The sequence below is a fragment of the Trametes versicolor genome (genome assembly GCF_000271585.1).
Source record: "Trametes versicolor FP-101664 SS1 unplaced genomic scaffold TRAVEscaffold_4, whole genome shotgun sequence".
In the NCBI taxonomy this organism is placed as follows: Eukaryota; Fungi; Basidiomycota; class Agaricomycetes; order Polyporales; family Polyporaceae; genus Trametes; species Trametes versicolor.
In genome coordinates, this window is record NW_007360324.1 from 2,389,631 (window position 1) to 2,404,255 (window position 14,625).

The window sequence follows — 14,625 nt, forward strand, 5'->3', positions numbered from 1 at the left end:
ATATGTTCAATCGGAACCAGTTGGTCACAGCAGAGGCATACGGGACGAACGCGCGTACGACGGCACAGGGTGAAGCCATGCGTTGTCAGCGACTTGCTGACCGCTTGGTCCTGGGTTTGATGCCGATATGTGTACTGATACCTCCGCATTATGCTGCTGAAGCCTGTCTTGGATCAGTGTCGACGGACGCTCTCCAGGCGGGCACCTAGAAAGACGTTCAAGCGCATTGTGTGCATATCAATATTCTTCTCTCGTGCGACGCCTACGCCTTCGCGACTTCAAAAGTGGCTCTGGTGCTCAGCTCTGACGTAGGTCCTACTTACGCGCCGTACAGACGTCCAGTTACCCCCGGAGCATCCGCACCCAGCACAATGTCGGGATAGGCGATCGCGCCAGCATTGGACGACGAACCAAGCACTCGATCCCTGGAGCTTTGTCTGCACACCGCCTCCGCAGCAATGCAACAATGGAGGCCCCTGTCGCGCGCATGGAGTCACCCTATGGCAGGACCAAGCTCGCTCGCACTCGAGAAGGTATATAAGTACGACCCGCGAGGGGCAGTAAGTTGCTCAGAGCTACCAACTCCCACAACCTACTACACGACCACGGAAAGGAAGCAGCAGCAACGTGGCGTAGTCTGTCGGATTCCGTCGGGTGAGTAACCGGCCTTGCACTCGACATCTACGAATGTGCTCACCTCTCGGATTCGTCAGAACGCAGACCCCGGACGACGAGGACGAAGTCGGCTGGCGCTTTGCGCAAGACCGTGCGCTTCCACCAGCCCATTGCCATCTGCGAGATCCTCCACGGCCGAACGAGAACACGGCGCAGTGCCGGTCCCTGCCAGGACCGACCACGGCGGCCTCCTCGTAGCCCGCAGCAGCAGCAGCCGACGCGTGGTGGCAAACGGGACAGCGCCAGCGGTCGCGCTCGAGGCGCCGCGCAAAGCAGGACAACGCGAGCGTGCGCACGAACGCGCGCGCAAGAGTCGGCCGTCGAACCCCTAGTCCGCTCCTCCCCAACGGACAAGGCGCGTGGTGCGCAGGACCGACGAAGAGGATCCCAAACTGTCGTCGAAGGGCACCGCGTTGGCGTACAAGCTCTACCCGGAACAGGTTCGGCTTGGTGGTGGACCCGTGGCGGCGGTGGTGGCGAAGCGCCTTGGGTGGAGGGGTAGCCGGCTGTGCGCCTGCAGTGTCTGCCAACACTGTTAGACGATCAACCGCTACATGCCCGACGCTCAGCGCTGAGGGGGTGTTCGCCGTCGGAGAGCACCTCGACGACCTGACAGACCTCCAACGTGTCTCGCCACACCTCCTCGTCTTGTGCGACATCCTTCGTGTACTCCAACTCAGGCCTTCCGCATCGCCCACCAATCCGTGCCTCGAGTAGCCGCCTACGCACGCGCCGCGCTGGACTTGAAGACAACTCGTTCGACCTCGTACGAATGGCCTATCTTACGCTACGAGTCCGCCGTCCTGTTCAGCACAGGGTACGAAATCAGCGCACTGCTCCGACTGCGCCCAGAACAAGGCGCCATCGCGCGCATTACTCACCTGGACGTCGCCCCGGACAGAGGCGGTGCGCCCCGACGCGGCCTCTTGGAGCGGCGGCGCCGGAGCGTGCACGAGGACGAGGGTATGTGCGGATGACGCTGAAGAGTCGCTGGGATCGGGCGCGCGGCTCGACGAGTGCTGCAGCCTGGAGAATGGGGTTGTCGCGTTCGCGTTCTTATACCGCGCCCCTACGGCCTGCCTTTGTTCCCTGTTTGCTCAATGCTACCTTGTTTGTCGTGTACGTCTGATGCGCGTGTCGCCTTGCTGATCGACGGGGCGCCGCGTGTTCGCGATGTTGTATTCTATCTGGATGTCGTTGTTTTCCTGTGGCGGCCTTGTGTTCTGCGCAGGTGCGTGTATCGTGGTGTGGATGACATAGTCCTCCGCGTGCCCCTCTGATTCGAACGCGCCAGGCGAGGCTCTGTACTGTCTGAGCCGTGCGCCACTGGCCCACTGCCCTTCGGTCCGATGAGCTGCATTGACGGAATTATTGGGAAGGATTTAGAACTGTGCAGCGTTGTATGTATTCATGGGTCAGAAACTAAGGACAGATAAGGCGACGGTATCTCCAAAATGCACCACTCCTCACCACCGAAAGGCTATCGATATCGAAGGGTCGCGGGCTACCAAGCTGTTGGAGTCTGATAGTAAGTATACCAAGAGGGAATCGATGTCGTTCCAGATGGAATACCTTTGCCTTTCAACATGGTTCGATGGCCTGCCTGCGGCGCGCGAGGACCTTGCGTCTGAGTCTCTCGGTTGTCCGTCGTCGCGAGGCCTCTTGAGGACGGATCGCTACTGTTGTAATGGCTACAAGTTCGCCCTATTAGTGACTCATGTTCTTGCATCCATTAGGGCGGCATGCTTACGTTCAGTGTCGGGGTGTGAGTAGCACAACACGTAGAATGCCGACCAGACAAGGTGCGGATCTAGCAATTCCTGTCCGAAATGCAACTCCACCGAACGGTTCCATATCCAATCCTCCTGCTTCTTCCAGACCCACTTCTTTTTCTGCTTGACGAGGGCTCCGACATCTGGTCTGAGCTCGCTAGATCGGGCGTAGTAGCCACATGCGGGAGCGCGCAAGACAAGGCCTGCGTTCATCGTCCCGATGACCATAGCAACTGCTTGCTCGAAGACCACGCTGCAGGCGAGACCTTCCAGGGGCCCCGTCATCCTGTTGCGGGGGCTGACGCCTGCGTACACCGGGTATGGGTGGAATGCCGCGATACGGGTGCCTTCGACATGTATCATCGCTGGGAGCGAGCCCGCGTAGCACAGGTGCGGGTTGCACATGCGGATTTCCTCGGCTTGCCTCTGACACGCCGCGTCTAGGGTCTCCCACCCGCCTCGGACCACCTCGTGGAGGTCATCTCCCTGAAGGATCCAGGGGACCTCTGCGCTCAGCCGAAACGCGCAAGAGGGGTTGGCGGGTTCGTCTACGGGAATGAGCTTGAAGACTACAATGGCCGGCGTCGCGAAGTTGGTCGTGACTCCGCCGCGGAGCTGGACGGCGGCATTCATGAGGATCTTGATTGCGTATTCGTGTGCGTATGTGACCCAGTCATTGAATCTCTGGACCAGACCGATCGGAGCAGCGTGACCATTGAGTCCACTCTCTGCAGATGGCCCTTGAACCTCGGAGCCTGAGGGTCGGCACACTTTCCTGTGAAAAGGTATCAGATATGCGTCTCGGAGTAGGCTGTTGTCGAAGAGACAGCGTCCCAATCTGACTGTGGTTCTTGAACGTACTTGTGAGCGCGCCATCCAGCCTTCTGGCACTCCTTGCTGCAATACAAGGCGACTTCACAGCCGTTGCAGCGTTTGAGCTTCGCGTCCGTCGGGAGTTGTGACCGACGTTTATTGCAATGTCCGCAAACCGACGAAGGGTAGAAATCAACGTTTACAGGTCTCCAGTCTAGTTGATCCATGAAGTTGAAGAGGTTGTGAGGAGATGGCAGTGAGAAGCAGAGAGCTTGCGCGTCCACTGCGGCGTCGTGGCACATTTACGTATAGTAAACGGCAACTCCCGCCGCGTGCCAGTGCCAACATTCCAACATTGAAGCCAACTTACTGAATTATCGTGCATTAGAGTCCCCCGCACAGGTCCTACATACACAGAAAACCAAGGTGCACGTGTTTGCTACCGCTTGAATTAACATTCGATATCTGTATACGGTGGAAAGTTGCATCGTTGAGGTTCTCTGCAATAACGAAGGTCAGCTCCGGATACGCGCACGCTGACAGACACCCACATTTCCCTCCCCGCGAGCTCCGCACGCGCTGTCGAATGAGCGATGCCATCATCCCGAACCTCAGCGTACATAACGAACGAACCGGAAGGAGGCTGTGCTCGGGAATGTTGAGGGGTAGTACATCTCAATGGTCTCCATCGACGGACCCAACGTCTTCGCGAGCACGTTTGCCAGTGCCTTGAGCTCACGCGTATACATAGCGACGCGAGGATAAATTACTGCAGCTAACTCATGTGAGTGGGCATCTATCCACCACCGTAACCAAAACACTTACCTCTGCGGTCTGGATGTGCAAATCTCGAGCTTCATAGCACGTAAAACATCTGCCAGAGCATTTCCGGCTTCATGCCGGACCGCAAACCTACGGCGCGGTTCCATGCCCAGCCCTCCTGCTTCTTCCATTCCCACTTCTTTTTCCCTTTGACGAGGACACCGACGTCAGGCAGGAGCTCGCGCACTCTGCAGGGGCCCGAGGGTCCGCGTAAGACGAAGCTGGCATTCATGGTCCCAATACACATGGTCACAATCTGCTCGAACACCATGCTGGTGAGGGGACTGATAGGGCCCGTGCCGTGGGTGCGGAGGCCGTATATGGGGTACGGGTGGTATGCCGCGATCTCCGTCCCTTCTACCCAGACCATCGCCGAGAGAGAGCCGACGTAGCACGGGTGCGGGTTGTTTGCGCGGATCCTCTCGGCATCCCGTTGGCACGCTTCGTCCAGGTCCTTCCAACTGTTTTCGGCCACAATGCGGACATCGTCTCCCTTCAGGACCAGGGGCACTTCTTCGTTGAGCCGAAATGCGCAGGCAGGGTTTGCGGGTTGGTTTACACGTGTCAACTTGAAGACTACGATGGACGGAGAGGCGAAGCTGGCGTCTATTCGGCCGCGAAGCTGGACGGCGGCGCTCATGAGGGTCATGATGCCATATCCGTGAATGTTTTCGACCCATTCGTTGAAGCTCTGGGCCAGGCTGATTGGGGCAGAGTAACCCGCAAGTTGGTCTTCAAGCCGGGTTTGGTCTGAGGGGCGACACAGCTTCCTACATAAACATTGTTAGGTATGTTTTTGTGGAGCAGGATGCGTTCAAAGTGACCACACCCCGCTCTCACTCTGTGTATCATACGTACTTGTGAGCGGGCCACGCAGCCTTTTGGCAGTCCTTGCTGCAGTACAGGGCAATTGAACACCCGACACAACGTTTGAGCTTTGTGTCGGTCGGGAGCTGCGATTCAAGTTTCTTGCAATGACCGCAGACCGGCGACGGGTAGAATTCGACGTTCAAGGGGGTTGAGCCTAGTAAAGCCATGAAGTATGGTTCGCGAGGGGACGTGGGCGTACGGGGAAGAGCGTGAACGTGTACCTCAGCGCCGTGGCACACGTAAGTGAAAGCGGCAATTCCCGCTAGTGAAGCACTTCCATTTCTCCTAGCGAGTAGGAGAATATGTTGCTTGCTGAAGTCCCTCATCCGGGCCATTATCCTTGAGGTAAAACGAAGGTCAGCTCACATAATGGACAAGAACATCTTTGCGTACATGTGGCATTTGTGGAACGGTGTTCAAGGCTCGCATACGGTAGGGAAACGAGCGAGAGGCTGACGACGAGCAGCCCAGCTAGCAACAGTAGGACTGAGGGAGGAACTCGAAGAGCCCGCTGAGCGATACAAGCAGCGCATGAAAGGTTGTACGGTCGCAAAGCAAACGGTGTGGTTGTAAGCACGTATAGCGGGGTGTACTCGCAGCGAGCGACAGGTTGTAATCGTGACAGAGGTGTTTAGTATAAGGACGCGGATCGCGGGTTTACACCATTCATACTGATGATACACAGATAGTCAAAGCTCGCAGAGTTCTAGGGACAGTTGGCCGAATAAGACTGAGTTCAGCAACAGCATTCCATCTCGGCGGGGCAACATTGGGCATATTAAACTTACACTTCATATTCGTGCCAATCATACATAGCTTCAAAGCCACGCGCTTCCTGAGAGCGTGAGGAGATTAACGAGGACTACTACGTCCGACAGAACACTCACCATGATCGCGCAGCGACGGAGCCTTCAAAGACTATGGAAACGCGCCCAGATCTCAAACGGAGCCAAGCCCGACTTGTACAGGCTGCCGCTGCGCGACATCCGCCGTGCGAGAGCAACCCAGTACAGATGGTCGTCGCGGCCCTCCCATGCCCACTTCTTCCCCCTCCTGACGAGAGTGCCAATGTCCGGCATGGGCCTGTCGTATGTCTTCGGGGGCCGGAAGATCGCACCCGTGCTCATGGCCTCCACGCACATCAGGCGGGTATCTGCGAGAACAGCGCGCGAGGACTCGTCGAACGCGTACGCATCGCCGGGTCTGCGCGACGGGAGAAAGACGGAGAATTGTTTCCAGACCCCGATTCCAGTGCCCATCACGATGAAGATCGCGGGGAGGACTGCGGCGGGGACGAGGGTGGAATGGCGTCTGAACTCGGCCTCCTCGCGGCAGAGGGTCATCATGGCGTTCCACGTCCCGTTGTCAGAGGCCAGCGGCCCAAGCTCTTCTCGCTTCACCAAGGACCCGTCGATGAGTTGGAATCCCTTTGCTGGATTTCCATCTGTCCCCTCGTGCTTGGGATTCAAGGTGATCATGAACTTGAAGACGCGAGCACAGTCGGCCAAGTCGGCGGGAATGTCGTCGTGCAGGAGTAGGGTGGCAGAAGTCACCGCCCTGAAGGCATACTCGTGGTTCTCAATCCAGTGTTTCATTGCCCTCATCAGAGCTTTCGGAGACTCATAGCCCGACAAGGGCAGGGCTTCAGGGTGCGAGACTTCCAGGTTGTCGGCAGGGCGGCAGGAGTCTCTGAAGCGTGCAATTGATGAACATAATAGTAACACGATGAGTCGGAGGGAGAGCAGCTTCGTACGTACTTGTGGGTGGTCCATGCTTCTCTCTGGCACTCCTTGCTGCAGTACTTGGCCGTTGAGCACCCACCGCACCGCTTCAGCTTCCTTTTCAGAAACACCTCCATCTGGCCACACTGGCTGCACTGTGGTGTGCTAGCGGCGGGGTCGGCGGTTGCGGTGATCGCGAGTATCTCGTCGGGTGTCAAAGTCGCTAAAGTTGTCACGTCCAGTTGAGGCCGTGACGAGGACATTTGAGCTAGGCTGGAGTGCGAACGACAGCAGACCCTGAAGAGAACACGACAGTACTGCCTTTAAACACGCGAAGGGAGAAGGGGAGAGAGAGGAGAGACCTAACGACGCGACATTGCGCGTTAACTCCCTCGATCAGATCTCAGATCCGAAATCGACTGAGTGGTGATCGAGCGCGACAGACCTTGCGAGTCTCCAGCCTCGGTGCTTCGTGAGTGAGTCCATCGCGGCACCTTGGTCTCTGACGATACAAAGTAAGCATGTTGCGTATTCTAAAACCACCCATTCTCAAAGAAATACTATCGACAAAGGTGTGACTCCGAATAACAGTTCATACGCCATCTCCTTCAAGCATGCGTGCAATATGCCATCCGAGCCGTACAACCGCACAACCACTCGGATCTCGCTGTGGTACCAACGGTCATGTTATAGAACTGCGCACAGAGGATCCCGAGGTCACTATGTGCCATATATGTTCTTGGAAGCACATGCACCTCTCTCCCCTCGACATATTCACCCCACAGCTCACAAGTCATAGAACTTCTCCCAGATATTCACAGGATGTGCCCCGGTCCTAGTCTCCCCAGGGCGGCCCATCCCGATCTGCGTCCAATCCCAGTCCACCTTATTCTTCCACTCCCACTTCTTTCCCCTCTTCACGAGCGTGCCCACGTCCGGATCCGCCCTACGACTGTTCGCCGACGCGCGCATCACAAACCCGCCATTCACGATCCCCATACACATCTGCACCACATCCTGCATGACCGCGCGCTCCAGCGCCCCGAGCGGCCTGCTGTCGTCGCGCACCCGCCTGTATATCGGGAAGTGGCGGAACGACGCGAAGCCCGCGCCCGGCACGACGACCACCGCAGGCAGCACGCCCGCATACGTCTCGTCCGGGCGCTCGCGGTGGATATTCTCCATGATGCGCTCGCACTCGACGCGCGAGCCGTCCCAGCCGTCCGCGAGCGACCCGAACTCGGACATCCGCACGATCTCCGGCGCGCCCCCGAGCCGGAACGCGTTCGCGGGCGTGCGCTCCCCAGGGGCGTTCTGGGCACGGGGCAGCGCGCGCAGGACGATCGCACGTGCGGACGCGAGGGTGAAGCCGACGCCGCCGTTGAGGTGCGCGGTTGCGCTTGCGATGATGCAGAAGGCGAAGGAGTGCGCCTCGCCCCAGTCGACGATCGCGTTCTCGAGCGCTATGAGCGCGGGGTATCCTGCGAGGTGGCTTGGCCCGATGTCGATGCCCGACTCCTTGTCGGTGTGGCGACACAACTGTCTATCAGGTGAAGGTGGGTGAGTATCAGACAGCAGCAAGTCTGAGAAGCGAAGGACGCACTTGTGTCGCGGCCAGGCGGTCTTCTGGCAGTCCCTGCTGCAGTAGAAGGTCACGGTGCACCCGGTGCAGCGCTTCAGCTTACTCCCTTGCAGCTCCGACTCCCGTTTTCCGCAGAGAGAGCATTGAGGCAGTTCCTGGAAGCTGGGATAGAACGGCGCACCAGATCCGGCTGAGCTTGGGCCCGATGTGTTGTCCATGGCGAGGTACGAGCCGACGATGTGTGCAACTTCGTGTTTGCCTGGCGGCTCTGAGCACGATCGATTAGCGCGGCCATGCTGCAGGTTTATATATGTAAAGAGCCGCAAAGAACCTTGACCCTATGATCGACGTGCGAAAGTGAATTACTGGTGCGCAACGCCTCTACCAAACGGCAACCAAGAGCACGGTGATCAATTGTCCGACCCTTATGGGTAAACAACGTCACCGCCCATTCGGTTCGTAGCGGATGCCTCTGAGAAGTTGGCATGACAAATCCGGGCAGACATTAATACAATAGGCATATTGTGTGAGTTCTCATGCAGATACAAATACCATCCACAACCTTATATTGTTACCATTCCGTTGCTCCTGAGTTCGTAAGTTTCCGCTTCCACAGCGTCCATCCTTGACAAACGACGGGGGATGGATATAGATGCCGGGGCATGTGTATGCACATGTCGTATCGGCTGTGACTAGCGTGAGTGCGTTCCTGCTCGCCCGAGTCGCATATGAATCGGACGCACCACTGCAGCGTACTAGCTGGTATACTTATCAACCATAAAAGAACCGCTCCCATAATTTGGCGGCATTGAGGCCAGTCTTGCGGGGCATGGCCTGAGGCAGCTTGTAATCCGACTGCGTCCAATCCCACCCAGGTAGATGTTCCCAGCGCCACTCCCTCTTCTTCTGCCGGACCATCTTTCCGATGTCGGGGAGACGCCTATGGCCAGGTCCTGAGGGATGCTGGAGTACGAGGCCGGCGTGCATGATGTCCAAGCAGTGGCTGGTGATGTCCTCAAAGACGGAGAGCGAGGGCTCGTCGGTTAGATTGTCGCGGGCTGGCGATAGACGGTGGATGACAACAGTGCTGATGGACATCACGTCGGAATCTTGTAGGATGTATAGCGCAGGTAGCACGCCGCATTCCACGGAATCGTCGCGATAGATCTGCCTACGAACCGCCGCCTCCCGGGTCCGACAATTCGCGTGCCATAGGGCCCACGATTCCTTCAGCTCCTCGCCAGCACCTGTGAGGCCCTCCGCTTCGGCGCGGGATACCACTCGTACCACGGAAAGATGGAAGCTTTGTGCAGGGTTTCCGTCCGAATCCGATCGGGTCCTAGGCAGGGGGCGGACGAGGAACAAGATTGCGTGAGTGTCGGAACGGACGTGTTTCGCGAAGCCACCATTGCGGTACACGACCGCCGTGGCCATATTTGTGAACGTGTATGCGTAGAGCTCCCCCCAGGCGAGCATGGCGGTAGTAAGCGCGGCGACCGTCTCGGGAGGAGCTGGCGCTGCAATGTTGCTAGGTGTTGGCGGTTCCATTCCGGTATAGATGCGCACGTCGTCTTCCCGTTTCTTCCACTGTGCGCGGCATGGTTGTCTGGAGTGGCAATTCAGCGCGCGAAGGAGTTAGTGATAATATGGGTGCAAGTAAACAAATGCTATCGTACGAGTTCCGAAGGACTCGAGGTAGCATGAGAGTAGACACTTACTTGTGCGCTGGCCAACCTTTTTTCTGGCACTCCTTGCTACAATACATAGGCCCTGAACATCCGGCACAGCGCTTCAGCTTGTTCGTCAACTCCGACTGGGTCCGAAGGCAGACAGCGCAGCGGTCGGCGATAACCAAACCAGTTGACGGTGTAGTAGCCATCTTATGACTCAGAACGTGTTAGCTTAGCTTGACTGGAGGGCTCAGTATTGGAGAATGCGGTCGCGAGACTAGGCTGAAGAGGCCGATGTTGTTAGATTGAAGATCGTCTCAAGAACGAGTGAAGGGTTCCGAACTCCCCGGGGCCATTGATTCTGTCAGTGCACACTTTGTACCGCCTAGACCGAGGGACAATGACAGATTCCTCCAGTACTATGAGCAAGGTAAGATCGAGACAGATTGTCGTAGTCCGAGGGCAAGGGGAGAGTAGTAAACGTTCTCGGGAAGATAATTATTGCGCCTTTCCGTAGCTTTCCATACTTACGGATACAAACATATGACAATATCTGTACCAATTAGGGCAGTATTTGGTCCAATCGTGAACGCGGTCAAATGTTGAGCGCCTCGACATGTCTCTACCGTTACCCGTACCTATCGCGTACTGCTCTCTTTCATACGCTACCACCCTCCAGTCTCGAGCACATGCGGTCTCTGCTGAACTTGCTTTGGACACGTCCGCCCAGCAGTATATGATACACACGTATTCTTGTCAGCCCTTCCCCACCCTCTGGCCCTCTCGAGGCGCTTTGCAGATGTGCATTGTGACTATTGAAAGCGGTTCATTTCACCGCCAGGAGCCTCGGCAGCATAAATCAATGCCCGACGACGTGAATACGACAGGACCTCCGATCGAACGGGACACCGGAGCCGCACGCTTCTGTGATTGAGCTATCAACTTGGTACGCCCCGTTCATGTTCGAGTTCATTCTTTCCAACACCTACCATGGACGCAGACGACCATACCGAGTGTTGCCACACCATCGCCACTCTTCCTACCCCAGGCCACGCCCAGTGCGCGCACTGTGGCAAGCGGGAGCGACAGCTCTCGGCGGACACCAAGTTGAAAAGGTGCATGGGATGCTCGGCGGTCAGGTATTGCAGCAGAGAGTGCCAGAAGGCTGCATGGCCAGAACACAGGCAAGTCGTCCTCTCACCATGTTTGCGCTCATCGGCACTCATGTTATGATATACGCTTGCAGGCGCACGTGCGGCTCCGCAGGGGATCTTCAAGTTGTGACCCGTGCGGGACATGTTGCCTCCCTTGCCCAGGCTCAGGCCGTAAACAACTGGGTTACGTACGTGCACGAGTACGGGCTCGAAACGCTGGCCAACGCCGCCGTACTCGCCAACGGTGGTATCGCCGCCAACCTGGGATCTCCTCGGGTCTTGCGCTTGACGTTGGCCCCTGGCGAGGACTCGGGCGACGGAGGAAACCCGGCCTCGGCCTTCCGCCTTGTTGACGTCTCCATCGAGCACAAGGACGACGTGCCCGCGATCACAAGCTGGGAGCTGGTCCAAGCAAACTGCCGCAAGAGAAGACGGTACCTCCGACAGAGACTCCCGGACGTCACCGTCCTCGGCTGCATCCCCGCCGTCTGCATTCTCGCGGGCACGACCATCGCGACGATCTACACTTTCCCCATCTACGGGCTTCGGAGCCGGCACATGAAGGCGATGCCTGGGTGCATCCGCGCGGTCTGCGAGGACGTCATGGCGATGTGCATCGAGACGGTGAACATGGGCCTCGTCCTGCGCCCGTCTCCGTGCGAGCGGTGCGTGAAGTGCGGGACGCAGGATGGCCCGCCCCGGGGCAGGCTCGTCAAGCTGGACGAAGGGGGGTGGGACTGGGAGGCTGTGGATGACTGGGAGTGGGTGCCGGCCGAGGACTTCAAGTCTCGTTCCGGCCTTGACCCTGCGAAGACTTGGAACCTGTATCATGCCTCCGAGTTTGCATACATAGGACACGGTGTAAGTATTCGTAGCTGTATATGTAAATCAAGCACATGCGCGACACAGAGCGAGAGAGCTGATGGCGCGGAGTCTCGGACGCGGGAGAGGACGGGTCGGCAGACGACTCGAGAGGACGATCTCCCTGATGGAAATGCGACCTCTGCCACGAAAATGCGACGATAATGCCAAGTACGGTGGGCCAGAGGGGACTGTCATGCCAAGGAGAGACTTCACAGCACAGACGTCGTGAGACAGCGCGAGACGCAAGACAGAACACACGGGGCCGCCTAGCGCGATTACGGCGTCTATCACTTTGCTCTTGCCTCTCATGTCGGCGACATGCCTTCTCGTTTACTCTGGCGATGCACCGCCGTCGGGCTCGATTGGCGGCACACAGATATACGCATGAATCTATCAGTGCAGACGCGGGGCCTCGTACAGCCCGCCGCAGCCGCCACCGGATCTCCCAGCTCGCGTACATATGGATCAACAACCTCAGCCGAGCCCGAGCCCGATTCCGGCTCATCCATCAACTCGGCTGTGCTGGAATCCACATGCATAGCCGCACCAGGATGCTCCCTCGAGCTCAGAAGACATCGGGAGAAGTCCTCCCGTGCGCTCGCAAGCAGCCCTTTCGAGGAAAATGCATCAGGTAAGCTTCTCGAGTCTGCCACTCTCGCCCTTTCGCAATTCCGATGTTTTCACGCTGCCATAGTACACGCAGAGCGGGAATGGCTCGACAACAGCCCTCACTACAAACTAGCCAGTGCGACTTCGTCTGAGCTGCCAATGTTGAGCACGAGCACGCGTACGTGACTCCTGCAGCCGGCAAACTGTAAGCTGACGTTATATCTAGTGTTCTACGCCTCCTGCGCACCTGCGCTCGGCTCGGATACGTGTGAGTGCAGGGTGGGAGCGCTACCCACCTCTCTGCCGTCGCCAGAGCGCATGGAATCGGCCCGGTGGGACGGCGTCATGCGAAGCGTACTCCCACGCCATGGCTCTCCGACAGTACTCGCTACGAGCTAGCCAGTACCACCCCGCGCGCTCTGAGCAGCACTGTGCCGATCGTGAGCACAAGTACGCCTACGTAGCTCCCACCGCATGCTGACGTTGAATCTAGTATCCTACGCCTTCTGCGGGCCTTCGGTTTGCGCAGATACGTGTGAGTACAAGATGGGAGCGCTGTGACCTGCCTGCCGTCGCCAGAGCCCTCGGAATCGGTCCGGCGGGATGGTGTTATGCGAAGCGGACTCCCGCGCGGCGCTCGACTCTTGAACTGCCACTCGCACCTCCGGCACGGTCTCTGCATGCGTGTGTAAGTATAGATCGCATGTATTCTTAGAGACCCCGCTGATATTGCGATCTAGCAGACGACGCGATCCAAATGGGCACCGTTAGGCCGAGAAGCTCACCGAAACGCGTACGGCACGAGCTACGACGAATACTTCGGATCGGATGGACGTGAGCACGTACGGGAGACGTTTAGCAATGTGTCTGACATTTTTTCTTTGCAGACTCGGACGGTGTGCGCTTGTGCGACGGCTAAGCGGCTGAGGAAGCTCGTTTGCTAGGGCGCTGGAAGACCATCGCGGGTGCGTTCCGCGGGCTTACTGAATCAGCGATTACAGCCGATATTCGGATGCCGCGCGGCCGCCGCATGTGCCCCGTATTGTCGCGTCGCCGGCGTCGAATGGGAATCAGCATCGGCTGGAGGTACAGATCAGTACCGGCCTGCATCCGAGTCCAGAGAGCGGGCGTGTGTACTCACTACCTCGGGCATGCGCTGGAAGTCTGACTCGGGCAACCCTACAAGGCTTCCCAAGGCTTCCTGCGCAACAATTTGCGAAGATGGTGCCCAGCAGTATTCATTCGAACTCGGAGGTATGTTGAATCTCGTGCTATCTCTGTGCACACTGCTCACGTCTTGCCGGCGTGCAGATCCGTATACGGCACCATAAATGTCCGGTAAATGAAATCACCGTCGAGATGGAACAGATCCGCTCACTGTCCACCGCATCTCCGCGCTAGCACAGCATCTGACGAGAGCTGCGGGGCTGTGTCGACGTTCTCAAGATCCGTGTCGCCGCCGTCCCCGCTGCCTGCTACTGCTGGGATATGCGCACATGAGACCTAGACTCGGAAATAGGCGAGTGGATCTGCATTCAGAGCTAGCCGGCACCGTCCTTGATTATTCCGGCTGGTACACCCGCAGCGAGTGCTTCTCCCGAGGCTTCTCGCCTCAAGTCTCTGGTTTCCTGTCAGCTTGCACCCTCCTGTACTTCTGATGTCTCCACGGCTGTCTGCTTACGAAGGGAGTGCGGGCAGGACGATAGAATAGGGCATATTACCGACATTGTGTGTGGCTCAGGTAGATACAGATCTCAGTGAGTGAGCGTGATCGGCATCTCAGGCTCCGGGTTGCATTCGCATAAGAGCCGTCGGGATATTTTACCTCCAAGTGTGACATGGGATGAGAATGATATGCATGCCAACACCGTCAATGTGCCCTGCCTCGACGATATCATGTTTCATTATGGAACTCAAGAGCTCGGGCCGCTTGCCTGCCGTCTTGGCTCGGTGTTCTATCCCGGTGAGCGTACACGCCGGTCTGCTCCCCGCCTCATGCTGCCTGCCGTCTAGAGCACCGGTGGAACGAGCCTGCGCAGTAATGGCGGGATGGGCGGCAGGGTTTCTGCCGAG

At 57.8% G+C, this 14,625-nt stretch overlaps 5 protein-coding genes across 5 annotated transcripts; 1 reads left to right on the forward strand and 4 right to left on the reverse strand.

The window, feature by feature from the left end:
• Positions 1 to 377: 377 nt before the first annotated feature.
• On the reverse strand, positions 378 to 1,695 carry TRAVEDRAFT_28270 (uncharacterized protein). Its single transcript, XM_008037947.1, has 3 exons — positions 1,557 to 1,695; positions 698 to 1,478; positions 378 to 637 (listed from the first exon to the last, which is right to left on the reverse strand). Exons 2-3 carry the CDS (start codon positions 1,332 to 1,334, stop codon positions 576 to 578), a joined length of 699 nt encoding a protein of 232 aa, XP_008036138.1. The 5' UTR covers positions 1,335 to 1,478; positions 1,557 to 1,695; the 3' UTR covers positions 378 to 575.
• A 2,421-nt stretch (positions 1,696 to 4,116) lies between these two features.
• TRAVEDRAFT_46036 (uncharacterized protein) lies at positions 4,117 to 5,119 on the reverse strand (the record flags this gene model as incomplete). Its single annotated transcript, XM_008038150.1, has 2 exons — positions 4,117 to 4,852; positions 4,941 to 5,119. 2 exons carry the CDS (start codon positions 5,117 to 5,119, stop codon positions 4,117 to 4,119), a joined length of 915 nt encoding a protein of 304 aa, XP_008036341.1.
• Positions 5,120 to 5,518: 399 nt separating this feature from the next.
• TRAVEDRAFT_28271 (uncharacterized protein) lies at positions 5,519 to 7,025 on the reverse strand. The gene is made up of 4 exons (XM_008037948.1): positions 6,710 to 7,025; positions 5,840 to 6,641; positions 5,741 to 5,787; positions 5,519 to 5,658 (listed from the first exon to the last, which is right to left on the reverse strand). The coding sequence occupies exon 2, from the start codon at positions 6,545 to 6,547 to the stop codon at positions 5,864 to 5,866; it is 684 nt and encodes a 227-aa protein (XP_008036139.1). The 5' UTR covers positions 6,548 to 6,641; positions 6,710 to 7,025; the 3' UTR covers positions 5,519 to 5,658; positions 5,741 to 5,787; positions 5,840 to 5,863.
• A 2,001-nt stretch (positions 7,026 to 9,026) lies between these two features.
• TRAVEDRAFT_19373 (uncharacterized protein) lies at positions 9,027 to 10,134 on the reverse strand (the record flags this gene model as incomplete). Its single annotated transcript, XM_008037832.1, has 2 exons — positions 9,027 to 9,861; positions 9,974 to 10,134. 2 exons carry the CDS (start codon positions 10,132 to 10,134, stop codon positions 9,027 to 9,029), a joined length of 996 nt encoding a protein of 331 aa, XP_008036023.1.
• A 465-nt stretch (positions 10,135 to 10,599) lies between these two features.
• TRAVEDRAFT_71080 (uncharacterized protein) lies at positions 10,600 to 11,940 on the forward strand (the record flags this gene model as incomplete). The annotated part of the gene is made up of 4 exons (XM_008038787.1): positions 10,600 to 10,719; positions 10,750 to 10,871; positions 10,926 to 11,109; positions 11,172 to 11,940. Coding segments are annotated over exons 3-4 (834 nt in total), but the record flags the coding sequence as incomplete, so codon positions are not given.
• Positions 11,941 to 14,625: the final 2,685 nt, after the last annotated feature.

Excerpts from the sequence above, each read along its gene's own strand:
- TRAVEDRAFT_28271 (XM_008037948.1), bottom strand. The coding sequence starts at position 6,547 with ATGAAACACTGGATTGAGAACCACGAGTATGCCTTCAGGGCGGTGACT.
- TRAVEDRAFT_28270 (XM_008037947.1), bottom strand. The coding sequence starts at position 1,334 with ATGTCGCACAAGACGAGGAGGTGTGGCGAGACACGTTGGAGGTCTGTC. Across the intron at positions 638-697 it reads CGTTCTGACGAATCCGAGAG|ACTACGCCACGTTGCTGCTG; the intron begins GTGAGCACATTC and ends GGAATCCGACAG.